Source organism: Protopterus annectens, chromosome 16.part0 (assembly GCF_019279795.1).
Source record: "Protopterus annectens isolate FY-2018-M chromosome 16.part0, PAN1.0, whole genome shotgun sequence".
In the NCBI taxonomy this organism is placed as follows: domain Eukaryota; kingdom Metazoa; phylum Chordata; order Ceratodontiformes; family Protopteridae; genus Protopterus; species Protopterus annectens.
In genome coordinates, this window is record NC_056750.1 from 388,030,270 (window position 1) to 388,047,311 (window position 17,042).

The following is a 17,042-nucleotide window of genomic DNA, read 5'->3' on the forward strand; positions in this document are numbered from 1 at the left end:
GTTACCTACCCATCTGGTAACATACGGTCTGATACCTAGCCGGGAGAATTTATGTCTTATGCCCAAGTGTGGAATAGTGTCAAAGGCTTTGGCTAGGACAAGGTTGGCACTGTGCATGGACTTCCCCTTGTTCATGGCTATGGGGACTATTTTGAAGACGTCAACCATGTTTAACAGCCATGATCTTCCTTTGACAAAAGAAAACTGTATGGTGTGCAGTGTTTGGAGGTTGCCAATGTCCTTGTGTATATGGTCGATGATAACGCATTCTATGGCCTTGCATTTCAGGGTAGTTAGGCTGAAGGGCCTATAATTGCCTAGGTCAGTGGATGCTCCACCTTTGTGTAGGGGGATGACAGTGGTTGTCTTCCATGCAGCTGGGATGAAGCCAGTGCACAGACTGTGGTTGAATAGGTTGTCTAATGGAGCTTGAGAGCTCATGCCTGAGTTCATGTAGGATACAGGCAGAGATGTTACTGGGTCCCAATGGAGACTTTATTTTCTGCCTTTGAGAGTGCATTAAGGACCTGCTCTATGGTGATAAGTGGAGGGGGGCAGGTGCTGGAGATATCCTGGTGCACAGATGGGGGGGTGACTACAATGAACCTGTCTGCCAGCAGGTTGGCTGTATCTATGACGTTTGTGTATGTAGTGTTATTGACCACCAGTTTAGAGCGGATGTGGGTGCTGCCTTTGAGATTATGGTCATATGTGAAGAAAGCCTTATAATTGTCTCTAGAAGATGTGGCCAATTTGGACTCGAAGTTTGCTTTTGAGAATTTCACTAGTGCTCTTATATGCTTGTTTTAGGCTAAGGAGAGATTGCTTCCAAATGGGCACCTGCTCATTCTTGGTCCTGGACAGCACTTTTTTGTTTTGTTATAGAGTGTATTTATTGCAGATGTCTTTCAGACAGGTTTACTCTTCCTTGCGGAGGATGATTTAGTCCTGTCAGGTATTCCTGATTCCATGCATCTATATAAATGTTCATATAGCAATTTGGTATAGTTTTGGATACTGGTGCCAGTTCCTAGCGGGAGAGGGGTTGTGAAGCTGTTTTTACCATCCCACAGGAGGCTGTAATCAGCTTTAGAAAAGTTTCTTTGTTTGACCCTAGCTAGAGGGGGGTGGCAGGAGATGGTGACCACAAACATGACCGCTTTATAGTCTGATCTTACAAGGGAGAGTGATACTGCAGAGATGCTGCAGTGGTTACTCATGTTGATTAATACCAAGTCCAAGATATTATCACCTCTTGTGCGGCTATCGACTAGCTGTTCCAAAGCATTTGCATTGACAAAATCGAGGAATCTCTGGACATTTGTGTTCTGGCATGAGTAGTACCTCCACTCAGTTTGTGTGGTTAAAGTCACCCAGGATCAGGGTTAAGGGTTGAATCTGGATATTTTCAAAGAGATCTAGATAGGCAGTTTGGGCATCTTGGTTCAGTTGTGGGGGCTGGTAGCTAGCTGTGATCTGTATAGGGATCTTGTCAGTGGTTAACTGCACCTGGAGTGTCTCCTGTGCATCATACAGTTTGACCAGCCTGGAGGTGTGTATGTCTTTGATATATATATTGAAACTCCACCTCCTTTGGCTTTCCTACCCACAGTCAGGGGTCTGAGTGTATGATAAAAAGAGTAACTAGGTATGGCTGGGGTGCTCCCACAGCTTTGAACCAGGTTTCTGTGACTGCACAGATGGCAGCATTTTCCATGGTTAAGACTGTTTGCAATGAGTGAAGTTTCACATTTAGACTCCTAGCATTTAGCAGCATGTCCTTTAATTTGGGTTTTGTTGCAATTGCCATGTTGGTAGATTTAACCTCATCACTTTCCTGCCAGTATTCTCACCTGTGCGGTTTAAATAAGGCTATATTCCCACCCTTTGCCATCATTGGACCATTTTCATATATGCTGAGCAAAGCTGAGCAGTGCACAAACTCGCTGAGCTGAGGTGAGCAGTGCATAAGGTGGCAAATGCTGAGCAGTGCTTAGCAGTGTGCAAATACACTTAGCTGAGTTGAATACTACTTAGAATGGGACGTCTTAGCAATGCTCAAGCCAGCTAAGCAGAGCTGAGCACTGCTAAGTATTGCTCAAACAGGTCCTGTTTAAGCATTGCTTAGCTTGGCTTAGCAGTGCTTAGGAAAACTGAGCTAAGGGCAAACAAATGTTTTCATTTAAATAAGAAGTCAGAATTGGATATTAATTACTCATTACTGATACATTATTATTATTAAGTGTATATATTTTATTTAAGCAATAACTGACAATGCCGGTGTGCTATATTAAGATTTACTCACTGTTGTTGTGGTTTAATCATGAGGGGGAAGCCAAAATGATTAAATAAAGGCAACCATGGGAAATCTTAATATATCACAACGACGGGATAGGTTATTGGTATTATACAATGACATTATTTAAGGGAAAATATTCACTTTTCTTAAATAAATGTCTTTGTATACCAGCGCCGTGCTGTCCTTCCACATTTTTCCAGTATTCGGGGGGGCTTTTCCTGATGTACTGTACATGCATATGGGACTTATGTTCCCATGCATACCCAGTGCATCAGTGATTTTCAAAGGAAGCACCGCAGAAAATAAGTTCTCCATTGCTCCATTGTTGTTTTCTATTTCTTTTTATTTTATATACAAAAATAAAATGTCGGACATTTTAGGGGTGAGAGAGAGAGTGGAGGAAATACAAAAGAATATCAGGTACGTATCTTTGGTTTTGAATAATGTACCTGATTTTCCTAGTATTTTCTCCATCCTATCTCTCTGCTATGTTCAGAGTCTGGTTACTATTTTTTTTTTTTTTTTTTTTTTTTTAAGAAAAAAAAAACACTTTTAAAATTACAGTATATAGCAATGGAATGCAATCTGGCCAACCAGACCTTTTTCCATTGTTTATATGCTAGGATTTACAATGGGCATGCTGATTGGGCTGAACAATCAGCATGCTCGTTTTGGAATATCAATGACCAGTCATTGTATAATTTACATGACCTCCCCCTATGTGCTTTCATTACATTACCTTGGAGTGTGACTGTACTGTATGGGACACTTGTGTCTAAATGGGGGTTTTCACCTTGTATCTCCACTGACACTGGGAATTTGCACCACCTACACCAACCTGGCTAACAAATATTAATTACTACATCATTAAATAAAATAAAAAAATTGCTTTCCCATGTAAAAGCTAAATTTCCTGTCATGGTATTCAAACCGTGCACCTATTACATGCCAAGCTGTGACTCTTAACTACTAAGCTAACAGAGCTGTCCAAACTTTCAGCTGTAGAAAAAAGCTATGTAAAAATGTATAGGTATAATTTGGAAAGCTCAGTTAGCTTAGTGGTTAGAGTCATGGCTTTGCATATAGTAGGTACATGGTTTGAATACCACTACAGGACATTTAGCTTTCACATGGGAAAGCAGTTCTATTTTCTTTTTTATTTTATTTATTTTATTTACTTATGTAGTATGGCACTTTCACAATTCAGGGGGTTTGTCACAGTGACTGTCATGCACGCCCCTGCATTGCTTTCACGTACTGTTAGTTATTTCAGTGTCCGCAGACACTGTTTTAATTTGTAAAGTGCATACGACACTTTGTCAGTGCAGGGGGTGTGTGACAGTTAACTGTCACACGCCCCCTGTGTTGATTTCACTTTATTTCTTTTTTTCAGTGTCACTGGACACTGGTTTAATTTGTAAAGTGCTGTATGGCACTTTGTCAGTGCAGGGGGTGTGTGACAATTAGCTGTTACACACCCCCTGCATTGATTTCACTTTTTTAATTTTATTTCAGTGTCCATGGACACTTTTACTGTTAGCTGCTTTCAGTGTCTGCGGACACTGAAAGCATTTAAAATGTGCCGTATGGCACTTTGAGAGTGCAGGGGACGTGTTGGATCTGCGAGCACTACTGCAACACGCCCCCTGCATTCATTCAGTGTTTGTGTCCAGAGATCTATCTCAGTAGGGCGCCCTTATTTATATGAAAGGCACGCTACTGCGAGGGGAATGTGGGCATGAACACAATACACTCCTTGTAGGAATAACACTATTCCTACATGGATTTATTAAATCCTGGGGATGATGTATTTGTGGTTTCATTATATGGTGAACAAGTTTCAAAAACACATGGGAAGATTTTGCAGACAAAGCAAAAATTTGTAAAGATACCCCAGTCTGAAGTAGGGATCTTTTGTGCATAAATAAGGATTGCATTTACTAATATTTAATCACGTAGTTGCTGTCCCTTTTGTAATTGTAGTTGAGTAAAATGTTGTACTCTGTGATGTTATACATATATTTACTAATACAACTGAAAAGTGAGCAATGCTTCTTGTAGTTTTGAAACAGCTGGCTTAGTTAAGTGTTGTATGGACTGTACATACATTTTCTCTTTGCAAAATTGCTGCTTTCCGTAATTAAAAAAAAAACAAAAAAACATTAGTACAAGACCTTTAAATACCTAAGTAAGAAAACAAGTTACACAACAGCAATCTTTTTAAGAGAAAGGTATGAAGGTCTTGGAGACTTAAAGCGAACCTGGGGAGAGGGCAGTGCCAAGGTATTTGTGCAGAGGCATTCTTTACAAAAAGAGTGGATGTTTCATGGAACAGTATTCTAGAAATGGTAGGTTTTAAGAATACATGTAGGTCAGAGGAATGCTGTTGGAATGAAGGGATTGTTGAACAGCCTTTGACTCAAAATGGTAAATATTTTGATGAAAACATGGAGATTAGATGACTATGTAGTCATAAATTTTCTAATTCTGTTTCTGTTAAACTGAAATATTAATATTTGTGCAGTAAATTTCAGGATGCCCTGCTGAAGAGAGTATTGTCAGTTTTTTGGTAATAATGTGTTGCTGTCATTTTGAAGTATGATACCTTGTTATTGTTGTGCATTATCTGCTAACAGGGAAAGGCCTCAGATTCGTATGTCTACCTTGGATATAGATCACTTGAGAGAGCTTCCAGATGGGACATTTGGCAGAGAGTATCTTCGCTTCTTGGATGTAAATGTAAGTTCAGTCTATTTGTTGTCTCCATGTTGTGTTCATTAATTTAAGTACGTGTACAATGTCCAGACATAGTTCAGGTTTTACTCATCAAGGCTGATTTTATTTATTTATTTTGTTGCGCTCTGTACCCCACCTAGGGTTCTTTATAGTAGACCAGCCCACCAGCTTTTCAGATACATTTCTGCCCATGACGCTTGCAGATTGGATTCGGGGAAAGGGTTTTGACTGATGGAAACCTCTTTCAAGGATGGTATAACATTTATAAAACGTCTGTACTTACCTGAGGATGAGGTGTCTGAAACCACCTTGATATCAAGCAGAGAAAAGAGGCTGTGAAGTGACGAACACTTGTAGGAAGTGTCTTATTGGTGCACCTCACCCATTGTGGAGGCTTAACAGTGTACAACACTCCTGACTGGGGGACATAACAGTATACAAAGCCCAAAGTCAGTGCTTTGAAAGTCCGTAAAACCCAAGGCCATTTGGGGGGTGGTAGTCCTGCAGTATGCAACACTCAAAGCTGGGACAGTTTGATTGTGTACAATACCTGGCCCTAATCGAGATTGACAGGCAGCAACACCCGAAGCTGGAATCTCTAACACCATATCTGTAACACCCAAAGAGGACTCGGGTAATTGTATACCCAAAGCTGGAAGAGATTGTCTTTGCATAGTATGTGGACATGCTAGTAGTCAGCAGACATATAACACCAGAGACTGGGGATTCAGATGCAGTTAACACTTAAAGCTGGGACGGGTTAGTTGTAAGCAGTACCTGGCCCTGAAAGGGGTTAGAAGAGACTGGCGTACCAGCAGTTTGTGAAGCTGAAGTAAGGAGGGAATTCAGATATGTGAAATAAACCAAGCAGAAGCTTCGCAGAGTGGAGGGTGTGAAGTTCACTCCTTTAAATATGTTATGCACCTAGTTCACTAATAAAATTCATAATTTAAAATATGTACTACAATATAATAAAATAGTAGGTTGCCCACAGTTAAGTTAAAAATGGTCCATTTTTCACTCAAATATGAACTACCTACTATTTTTTTATTTTGTAGTACGTATTTTAAATTTTGAATTTTATTAGAGAACTAGGTGCATAACATATTTCAAGGAGTCACCTTCACCCCTCCACACTGCAAAGTTTCTCCTTGGTTTGTTTTTGACCCAATATAGGTTGCTTACTGGGTTTTCTGGGACTTCGAGGGATACCACTTATTTTTCTTTTAACAGATATGTGAAATACCTACATCTGAAAGGGGTTATCTGCATGCAGCACCTTAATATCTACAAAGGACTGTAGATGGAGCAGTGCGTGTGCTTCCAAAGTCAGAACTTGCCCCTTTTACCCAGGTTTGAAAAAGAACAGTGTATTCCTGTGACCAAACAATGCCTGCTATCCAGGAGCATTAATTTGGTTTTGCCTGCTTTTTATTGAGCTAAATCATTGATACTTGGGACTCTTAACACATGAACAGAGTTTGTCTTGTTCTGGTCTTGAACATAAGCCAGACATATCTGCTGTACACTGACGCAGAAGAGATCAGATGAACTTCACTCCCGTGGTGTAAAAGGCATAGGGAAAGTTAATGGAAATAAAAAGTACAGTAATGAACACAAATAAAAGATATTTTTTCTGTGAAAGTGTGCCATCATGAAGTACTGCATTTGATCAGTGATAAGGATAACTTCACTTGCTAGTTTGCCTTTGTCCAACATGGTAACCATTTGAAATGTTGGTACCCAAAGACTGAATGGCCAAAAAAACAGACTTGCATATACTGAGTCAGAGATGGCCATTTCTCAGAATATTTCCTTTTCTCAGAGGTATTCTGATCTCGGAGTTGGTATATATGCAAGTTTGGGGGGGTAGGAGGGGCTTGCCTCCCCACATTAGATGATACAGGGGGCTTACTCCCCTGAAAAAAAAAGCAAGTTTAAAGGGGAAGAGTGATGTTCGATATTTTCTCTTTTGCCCCTTCGCTCTGTTTTTTTTCCAACATGTCAGGTGTTACAAGTGCTGACATTTCAATAGGAAGCCATCTTTTATACTGGAAAACTGCAGACCCCTTAAATGACTAGCACTTTATTACTTTGTGATGAAATTGTTGATATATATCTATCAGGTGTTTAATTTGCTGCTGCCAACTACTGAGATCAGTTTGTATGCCAGCCTGTCATTTTACTCTCTTGCTTCAAAGTCACTATGGATCTCTTCAGATTATACTTTCTTGTGCTGTTTAGATTGCTACTCTGATTATTTTTCAGATTAATCTCCTTTATTCACTTTTGTTATGGCTTCTGCTATGGATCATGTGTTATTTTTGTCACCATGTCCCTAACTGTCTTCTCCTTGTTTATGGAGTTGAGGTCTCCAGGCAGTATTTTAGATGTGTTTGCAGATTTCCATATTAAGGAATAATTGCTTGTTTTTAAAGTGGTGGTAATTCCCTGTGCATTACCTTCTTTTTCATTTGGTGCGTACTACCTTCTTCCATTTCTTCCTTACACGGTAGTCCATTTCTATGGCTGCATTTGTAATGCCACATTATATTAACTGAGCTTTTGTTTCCCATATGCTAGAAGTCTAAACCTCAAAATGCATTCATTCAAGGCACTCCTTAAAATGAAGAACATCGACATCTGTGCAGTGACAGAGACCTGGTTCAAGGCTCCAGAGAGCACCCCTGAATTACCAGGCTTCAATTCATACCACACTTTTCGGCCACCTAACCGGGACCAAAACACTAAAGGTGGAGGAGTGTCCATATTCATTAAGGATATCCACACCTCCAGGCTTATTGCGCAGCATAATGCATCCGAGATTATCCAAGTGCAACAAACTCTGGGCAAGACCGCAATCCAAATTGTAACTTGCTACAGATCCCCCACCATGCCCCAGGATTCCCTCTCCTCATTTCTTGATACACTGGAAAATGTTAGGGTACAACCCAACACCCTAATAATGGGCAGTTTCAACTACCCCATCATTAACTGGGAAAACTACTCATGTACCAACTCTTTTGTTCAACGTTTTCTGGAATTCATAACTTCCAACGCCTTGGATCAACTTATCCACAACCCCACCAGGGGCAGCAATATCCTAGACCTGGTCATTACCAGCATGGGCGACTGGTGATGTCCTTCAAGGATGCATCTGCAGTCCTAACAAATGGGTTGTCCTGTCCAGGCGAGCAGCCTTCCGCCAGGGATTCCAAAGTCTGGGTCTGGCCTGGCTGGTACGTGCGACTTCACCCATCGCAGCTGCCTGCTGGTGTATATATGGCAGCGCCATTTTACTTTCTCCCTCAGTCTTTCTCTTTGCCGCGCCTGTTCAGCTGTGAAGCTGTTCACGCCGGTCGTCGGTCAGATCCAACTGCGACTACTACCGATACTTATAAAACTTCTATAAACGGGGTACCCTTTTTGCCTCTCCAGCCATGTCAGAAAAAAAAGTGAATCAGAAAAAGTAAATACCTCATTTACTTTGTGGGAAAGATTTGCTTACCTTGTTTAGGCCCAGACCTTTGCAGTAGCAGCTTGTTTATGGCTTCCGTAGCCCGGTGAGAAGCCTGTGCTTCCGGGTTGCTGAACAGTTTCCGGCTCCAGGGTCGGGGTTTATCTTTGGCTTTTTTTGGCTAGATCCAATTGTTAAGAAGCGCGAAAGGGCCGTGTTAAGAACGCAAAGACAAGAACCGAAACTCAAGTGGTGGTTTCCGGTTTCGCAAAACTAAGCAAACTGGCGGCTTCTCAGCGGGGGCCGCAAAGCCCCAATCAATCTGAAAGTTGCATACTACCGGGCCCTTCCACCTCTATGACTACCGGCCTCTGAAGTTTCTACTACTGTGGTTTCTCTAAGATTTATTTCACACCATCCCTTTAGATGTCTCTACCCCAGACGGGTGCTGCTGGATGTCTCTGCCTGCAGCCTAAGGCAGCAGGCTCCTGCTAAGGCCTTTGCTGGGCCTAAAAAGCCCTAAAGCTGCTCCCTGTTAAATCTCTCCCCCTGTGTCTCCAAATGCTTCCTCCCAGGCTCCAGTCTCTCATCTTTTACTCATCTACCCCCCAGTCACCCCAGAATCTCCACCTCAGACCCCAGAGAGACCCAGAACCCAAGCCCCAGAAGAGACCCCAGAGTCCTCTCTTCCAGAGTCTGAGAATACAGACAGATTCCGATGATGAGAACACTTATGATTCTTATGGAGATTTTTTTCACTTCTGCCCGATTCTGCTTACCAGAGTTCGATCTTTTTTCTTGAACCATGCTTTGCCAAGAGATTTGGGGGAATGGAACACAACAAGATCAGACTCTAGAAAAAAACCTTTAGGACCTGGCATCACTTTGAAAAACAGCTTAGGACCTTACCTCCTAGGCCTCTTCCTGTGATGGATGATTCATTGAATGATGCTTGCACTCCTCTGTTGCTATACCTGGCCCTTGCAAGCCCGAGGATGCTCTTCCTCCCCTGACCTGTTACCACTTATACAAGGCTCCTTTGCAGATCCTGAGACTATTTCCCCACCTTCTGCAGTAGTAGCACAAACCTCTTCGAAAAACCCTCTCTGCTTTTCTTCCCCTCCAGGTCCTTAAGAGAGATGGGGTAAAAAAAATCCACCTCCTCTGCTAGAATCTTGGCTTCTCTATATCTATCTGCTAGAAACATATGATCCTTTGATGATTGTTTATGCTTGAGCAATTGTCTTAGAAACTGTCCTTAGATTTCTATAATGATAATGTGATGCTTCTATAAATAAGGTTGTTAACAGTATGCGGGTTTAATTTAGATCTTGTTAAAGCATGTTTTCTAGATTGTGGTTATCATGCACTGGAGGAGAGTTGACTGGCTGGCATGATAAGAAGAAGTGCATGGAAGGTATGCAAGGTTGAAGGATGCATGTTAAAATATAAGCAGTCTAAAGCCTAGGGATTAGGTCAAAGTATAAATGCATCTGGCCCAACGGGTAAAAAAAAACTCAAAGGCAAAATCTGTACAAACAGTTAAGATTTTCTACAGGGTCTATTTGATTGTAGTCACTGGCCTTCAGAAATCCAATTCAGACTCCTCTCTCAGGGGCAGGAATAGAAGAGATTCCAGTCCAGACAAGGTAAAACAGAGAGAGGCAGGTCATGGGGTTCAACCAAGCAGGGGACGAGATCAGCACAGACCTACTGCACCAGGGGGGACTGAGTTGGCTCTGACACCAACACCAGAGACCAATGCACTGCACTTATCACAGGACAGTTAGCCTGACTTCAAAAACATGCACAAATAGCAAAAGAAGCAGTGGATTTTGCCAGAACATAGACAAGGCTACAGGTTTCATTTCCACACTTTATATATGACAAGAGGAAAAAGCCTTTTATAGACTAAAAGACAAGGCTACTTTAAGAATTTCCACAATTCTAAAATAAAAATGGGAAACAAAAAGATTCCACCAAAAAGGCAAATAGAAGCTCTCAGAAAATTTCCCAATGCAAGAAGAAAAAAGTTGGAGACCTATTCTCGACCACAATAAGAAGAAAACACATTCACTCAGATTCTCAAATTCAAATAGAAAAGACTCAGCATTCATTCTATGCTGGGCAAAATTCACCAAACTGATTCAACCAAATTTCTCAAAGGCAATCCTGCGTCCCTTCAGCAAATTCTCAGAAGATTACAAGGATACCTATGCAGGATCAGAGCGCATTCTCAAGGAGACATTGCCCTTTGCCTTATCTACTGCAGAGAGAGTGTTCCTCTTATACCTGGGATACAGTGCTTATCTTCAGCAACATCAGTATGTCCCATTATCAATCTGTACCTAAATACACTGCCTGCAGACTGGTCAGATGAAAACCTGGCAGAAGGGAGTCAACTGCAACTACAAGCCTGGGATACCAAAACAACCCAAAGTCAACTAACATACCATCCCAAGCTTGAAGACTACAAGGTGCAGACTCCACAACAGTAAATACAATGGCATCCATAACTAGAAAAAAAAGAGCTGGCTTCCTCTCAACTTCTTCTTCAAGTTAACAACCAAACAGAGCAAAACAGCAAACTCTGGAAAGAGTACTGCAAACTGATGGCCAAACAAACTCACAAAAACAAGAACCCCATGCTCTTTAACTCTCATGGCTGGTGGTATAATTGACTAACATAACAGAGAACAACCTTCCAGAGGGCTTCACTGCACCATGCCTGCCTGGGTTCCCCATTCCAGACAGCTTATCAGGCATGCCGGTCTAGTTCTAAAGAATCTAACAAGGCATTCAGCCACAGCAGACAACCATCCGGCAACCCAGAGAGTTTGTCCTTCAAACATCTATGCTGGACAGAACCACCAAAGGCATTCAAACTCAGATCAATGGGGCAGCACATCATAAATAGAGCCAGAAGTTGTAACCCAATCCAGAATTTCAGCTGAAATTCTAAACATTCCTGGAAAAGAAAACCTCAGACAACACGATGATGTGGTACATCAAATGCCAACAAGCCTCAGTAATAAGTTCATGCCCGAATGGCTCTCTAGAATTGCAAGATATGGCTCAATGTTGCTTATTCATGATAAGGCCATACCATACCTCATAAAAGAAAAATGAATAAACAGGAGACACTCATTCCATAGCTTGGATGCTCAACAATGGATGCCTGTGAAATATATCTTCCAGTATACGAACTCAGGGACAGTCAAGAAAGAAAAAACCATCTCCGACATCATTCTCCAGCTCATCAAAGATAGGGAGGGCCCTTTCACACATGGATCTGACAGGTGGACATCACCTCTTCATCATTAAAGGCCAGGCAGCATATACCACCTCTTCCTATGAGCATCCAAGGTCAATCAGAAAATCAAAGAGAATAAAAGCCAAGGATAACCGGATTACTCTGCTTGCTCCCAAGACTACCTAGACTACAGTGGGATGAGGTACTCCTCATATCCTGGACCTACCCTTCAACCCTGTAACAAGGTAGAGCAACGCTGAGGAGGACAATTGGCAAACGTGAACACTGAAAACTAAATGGAAGGGAGACTGATTATAGAGCAAACTGCTGCATTTATCTCTGAAGAACTAAGTTTACCCTTAGCCTGACCACTTCCACCAGCAACTAATAACCTGACAGCATACAAAAAATAAAAAACATTTCTACACTATCCTGCTGAAAGTGGAACATTAGATGCCAGCATGCATGGTGTTGTATCCCAAAGCCATAAAGAGAAAATCCTTGGATTCAGACAGTCCTATGCATGTTAGAGATCTATGCAAAGATGGAACTTGCCCCTGTTCTTCTCACATCCAGTAGACAGACATGATCATCAGGGGAGATCAATTCCTAAATCCTCCATTTGGCTCACAGTACTTCATTGCTGTCATCCCTTACAGCTATAACCTTCGACCTCATCTCATTCCTGCAGAGCAGGAATCCAAGATCTAGCACACCTATCCTGGATAACTGCTTGAGGGAACAGCGTTACTCCCTAAACAACCAAGAGCACATTACCTTTTACTGGCTTCGACATCTTGAAAACTTGACTCCTAATGGAGTATCCCATGAGGAACTCCATCGGAACTACACCTACTGGGTGGTATCAGAGTGGTTCCTGACCAGGCAATCCACCAGGAGGCTTTACCAAACTACAGACTAGAGGTGCCTGCATGGTGGTATCTAGACAGTTCTCCATACTATCTACCACCAGGGCAATAGAAAAACCATCCATGCCTATTCACATTTATGCAACAGGAAGGGACCTAAAAGCAATTTCACCTACCATCTGCAACAGGGGACAGGAAATGCTGCTTACCTTTCATTACCTTAGAAGCTAGCTGCATACCTGCATAAGGTCTGCCACAAGGGTACTCAAACCTAGAACAAAGGCAAAGCAATAGGTAAACAGACCAAAGACACCCAGCCATGGCCTAAGAGGAAAACACGTGCATACATGGACCAAGCAAATGGCACTACTCACATACTCCTACATCGGGCAGGGTTTGCCCACACTTTGTTTAGCACAGGACTCTTTCACAGGCCTCCGCACACACAGCTGCAGCCAGGACCTAGAACTCTATACACATAGAGGCTGACTGCAGATGCATAGGCATACTCTATAGTACAGTTTTGTTGCACCATAAATGTCATGTCCCTTCCTACATACTCTTGATGACTATTTTTTGCAATTTTCTCTGTATTCCTGATATATTTTCTTCTTCATTAGTATTTCCCTCTGTTTCTTCTATGATGTTTTTTTCCTAATATGTACATACATTTCTATAGATGTCCTTTAAGGATACCCCCTAGGAGTATGTATCCAAAATCCCTTCACTCCACAGTCTGGGATCTACATTAACCACCCTCCCTCCTTGCTATGCCTGGGGTATTTCACCAGCTAATTTGTTTTCACCCTAATATGTGGCTGTTTTATATGTCCAGACATTTTTTTTGGAATCCGGCACATTGAATCTTTTGGAAAACTTGCATAGGACCAAATGCTAACCTGCCAAGACATCTGTTTATGGACCAATTTTCATTCCACATCATAAGTCAATTCCTCGTTGGTCAGATCCAACCACAAGCTAATCAGCCTAGACATCCACATCCTGCCCCCACCCCCCATTAGGGAAACCACCATAAAAAATGTCTCCAAAGCCAGCTTCACGCTTTTTAAGACAGAAGTGGCAAACTTCACGACACCCATGCAGACGGACAGTAGAAGTACGACTGCTGAATCCTACACATATGCACATGTTATTCGTGTTTCACTGTTGCAGTCATTACATTTGGGTAATCTGATGGCAGGTTGCCCTCAGTCGGCCTGATTAACAAAGTCTTGGGTCTTGCGTTGGTTGCTGTTCCTTCTTCCATGACGTCAGGTCCTCAGGGGTATAAAACATGCAGCCGACGCCATTACATTAGTCTTTCTTGCCACGCGCTGCCCGAAGCAGAAGCAGTTCCTCCAAAAAAAGGAAGCCAATCTGGTGGTCCCCTGCCATAAACAAACTCTACAACAGAAGAAAGAAACTGTTGCAAAAAAAGAGTAAATCCCATAACTGGAAGAACTCCCTGGTCAGCCTCAGTAAGAAGCTGAGATCCTTCATAAAATCCTCCAAAGCTAGTTACGAAAACAAAATCGCCACTGATTCTAAAGACAAACACAAAGCATTCCATAGCTATGTCAAGAATTTCACTGGCAACACTCAGATCTGCTCTGAGCTACAGCACAATGGCACTAAATGTACAGAACTAACTGATATTGCCAACATCCTGGCAGATAGGTTCAGTGCTAACTTTACCCCCCCCTCACCCCCTAAAGGGCCCATCTCTATACCAGAAGAAGGCAAAGTTCCTGTAATCACGGCTGCACAGGTAAAAACCACACTCTCCAAAGCCAAGAACACAGCACCCATGGGACCTGACAACATCCCAGGCTGTGTTCTACATGAACTACAGAATGAACTGGCGCCCCACCTAAGCACCATGTGCAATTATAGCCTTACCTCAGGCTTTGTGCCCACTGAATGGTGCACAGTGATGGTTATCCCACTCCACAAAGGGGGAGCCACCATAGACCCCAGGAACTACCGCCCCATTAGCTTAACAAGCCTGGTCTGCAAGGCTATGGAATGTAGCATCATGGAATTTATAGACAAAGACACTGGTAATCTCCAAACTCTGGACCCCACCTAGTTCTGGTTTGCAAAAAGGCAGATCACATCTCCTAAACCTGACTGACTTCTTTGAAGCAGTCGCCAAAGCCGTAGATGAGGGTAAGGTGGTTCACACAGCCTATCTAGATCTCGCCAAGGTTTTTGACGCTATCCCCCACTCTGGAATTATAGATAAACTCACTAAACTAGGCATAAATCCCTACATCACAAGATGGGTTGCCAACTGGCTCACTGACAGAACCCACAGTGTGAAAGTAGCAGACTTCAAATCCGACTTCAGACCAGTGACAAGTGGAGTACCACAGGGTTCAGTCCTGGGCTCTCTCCTATTTGGTATATACTTTTCTGAAGTAGAGGCTAACACAGAAGGTCTTTGGCTAATGAAGTTTGCAGATGACTGCAAACTAGGAACCATAATTGAAACTCCTAATGATGTGGAAATCCTACAGAAGGGCCTCACTGAGACAGATGTCTGGTGCAAAGCCATGGCCTCAAGCTCAATGCCAAAAAGTGCGTTGTCATCCCCTTTGGTAAAAACTCTGTACTCATGAGCTACCACATAGGTGGTAGTCTACTTAACACTGAAAGTGTTATAAGAGACCTTGTGACACAGGTGGACAGTAGTCTCTCCTTTGATAATCACATCACCACAGTAGTCAGGAAATCCTTCTATGTGGCACACCACATCACAAAAGGTTTCTCACCCAGGAAAAACGAGGTCATTGTTCCCCTCTACGTGTCGCTCATTAGACCCATTATAGTGTACAACGCCCCTTTTGGTATGTACCTCACAAGACATCTACAACAACTGGAAAGGCCACAGAAATACCTCACAAAGAGGATTACCAGCCTCAAACAGATGCCCTACGCAGACCGTCTCAAAAACCTCCAGCTTTACTCTGTCGCATATCACCTACTCAGAGGCGATCTCTGCCTAACATACAAAGCTGTGTCAAACCCAGAGCTGTTGGACATGCTCCACTTAAAGAAATCCCAATCCCTCCAAGCTACATGCTCTAGAGACCTAAACTTTGTCACCACAATAAACAGAACATGCTGGAGTGAAAGATTCCTGTCCCAGAGACTTCCCATACTCTAGAACAAACTACCTGTCTATATCAAACAAAGCTCCTCATTAGAACCCTTCAAGAAAAATCTTGATTGAATGGGAAATAGGAAATCCACTCTGGGGATCACCTCTGTGGCTCTGCTTGACAGGGGCACAAGAAAAAAAAATTCTTGGGTGGCGAAAGCAAGGGTAGCTTTTTGGCTAGGCTTGTATAGGCCCTAGGGCCGATAGGCTAGTACCTACTTGTGAACCTATATGCTGAGCTTTTCATTAGTAAGTAGGTTCACTGTCAGTATTAAGACATCTGGCTTATGCCATCTCAGCAGAAGGTTTTTCTGGGCATCTTACCGGAATCGGAGAAGCGATGCTTTATGTGAAGTTGTTCAATCTCGCCGTTCATTGTTTACTGATGGGTTTGTAGGTGATCCATCGGCTCCAGTACGGCCATTTGCAAAGCTCGAGGTTTACCAGTAGCTCAAAGCCAAGCCCCTTATCCCATGATGCACTGAGAATTATCTCAGATGTAGTTTGCCGCGGCATCTGATCAGAGGTTCCAGTTTTTGCTCGGGCCAGTATTTTCTTCAAATCGCATTTTGCAAGTTATTTCTAAAAAATTTCTATTGTTCTTTCTAATAGTTGTTAGTATAGTCTTGTATAGCTTCTTAAAAGCTCCCCTTTCCCCTGTGTTGTTAGTTAGTGTAGTTTATCGGCCTCGTGTGTTTTGGCCTAGTTTACATCTTTCTGCAATTTATATAGATTATAACTATATATATTTAGCTTAGCATTGGCTTTTGTTTTTGGGCCATAGATTCATACTATTTATTTACAGTTTAGAGCATAGTTCTGCCTTTTGGTGTCTTTTTCTAGGCTTATTTGTGTGGTGTGCTTTTAGTGCCTAGGTGTGGTTCTTCATTAGTATATATATATATATTGAGTACCTTTTTCTTAGGCTTTTTGTGTGTGTGTGTGTATGTGTGTGTGTTCTGTGTTTAAGCCTAAAGTATTTTGATTATCCTTGTCATCAGTCATATCCAATAAACACCCAAAGTCTGGGTTTAAAAAGTGTCCAGACTGCGGGCAAAAAATGTCTGTTACTGATGGCCATGTAACTTGCGCTTACTGCTTAGGAGCAGTCCCTTTACAGGAGTCTTGCAGTATTTGTCACTCTTTTTCCTCTGGGGTGTTACTGGAGAGGAAAAGGAAATTAGTCGACAGAGGCTTGTTGAAGCATCTATTTCATGAAGCGTTGAGTGACCAGGATGTGGCCAGTAAGTCCTCAAAATCCTCAG

At 42.3% G+C, this 17,042-nt stretch overlaps 1 protein-coding gene across 1 annotated transcript in view; it reads left to right on the forward strand.

The window, feature by feature from the left end:
• The window catches only part of COQ4 (coenzyme Q4), a 390,712-nt gene that overhangs the window by 159,385 nt on the left and 214,285 nt on the right, over positions 1-17,042 (forward strand). Inside the window, exon 4 of the mRNA XM_044058249.1 lies at positions 4,936-5,038. Coding sequence (XP_043914184.1) covers positions 4,936-5,038 — 103 coding nt within the window. The remainder of the gene's footprint in view (positions 1-4,935; positions 5,039-17,042) is intronic.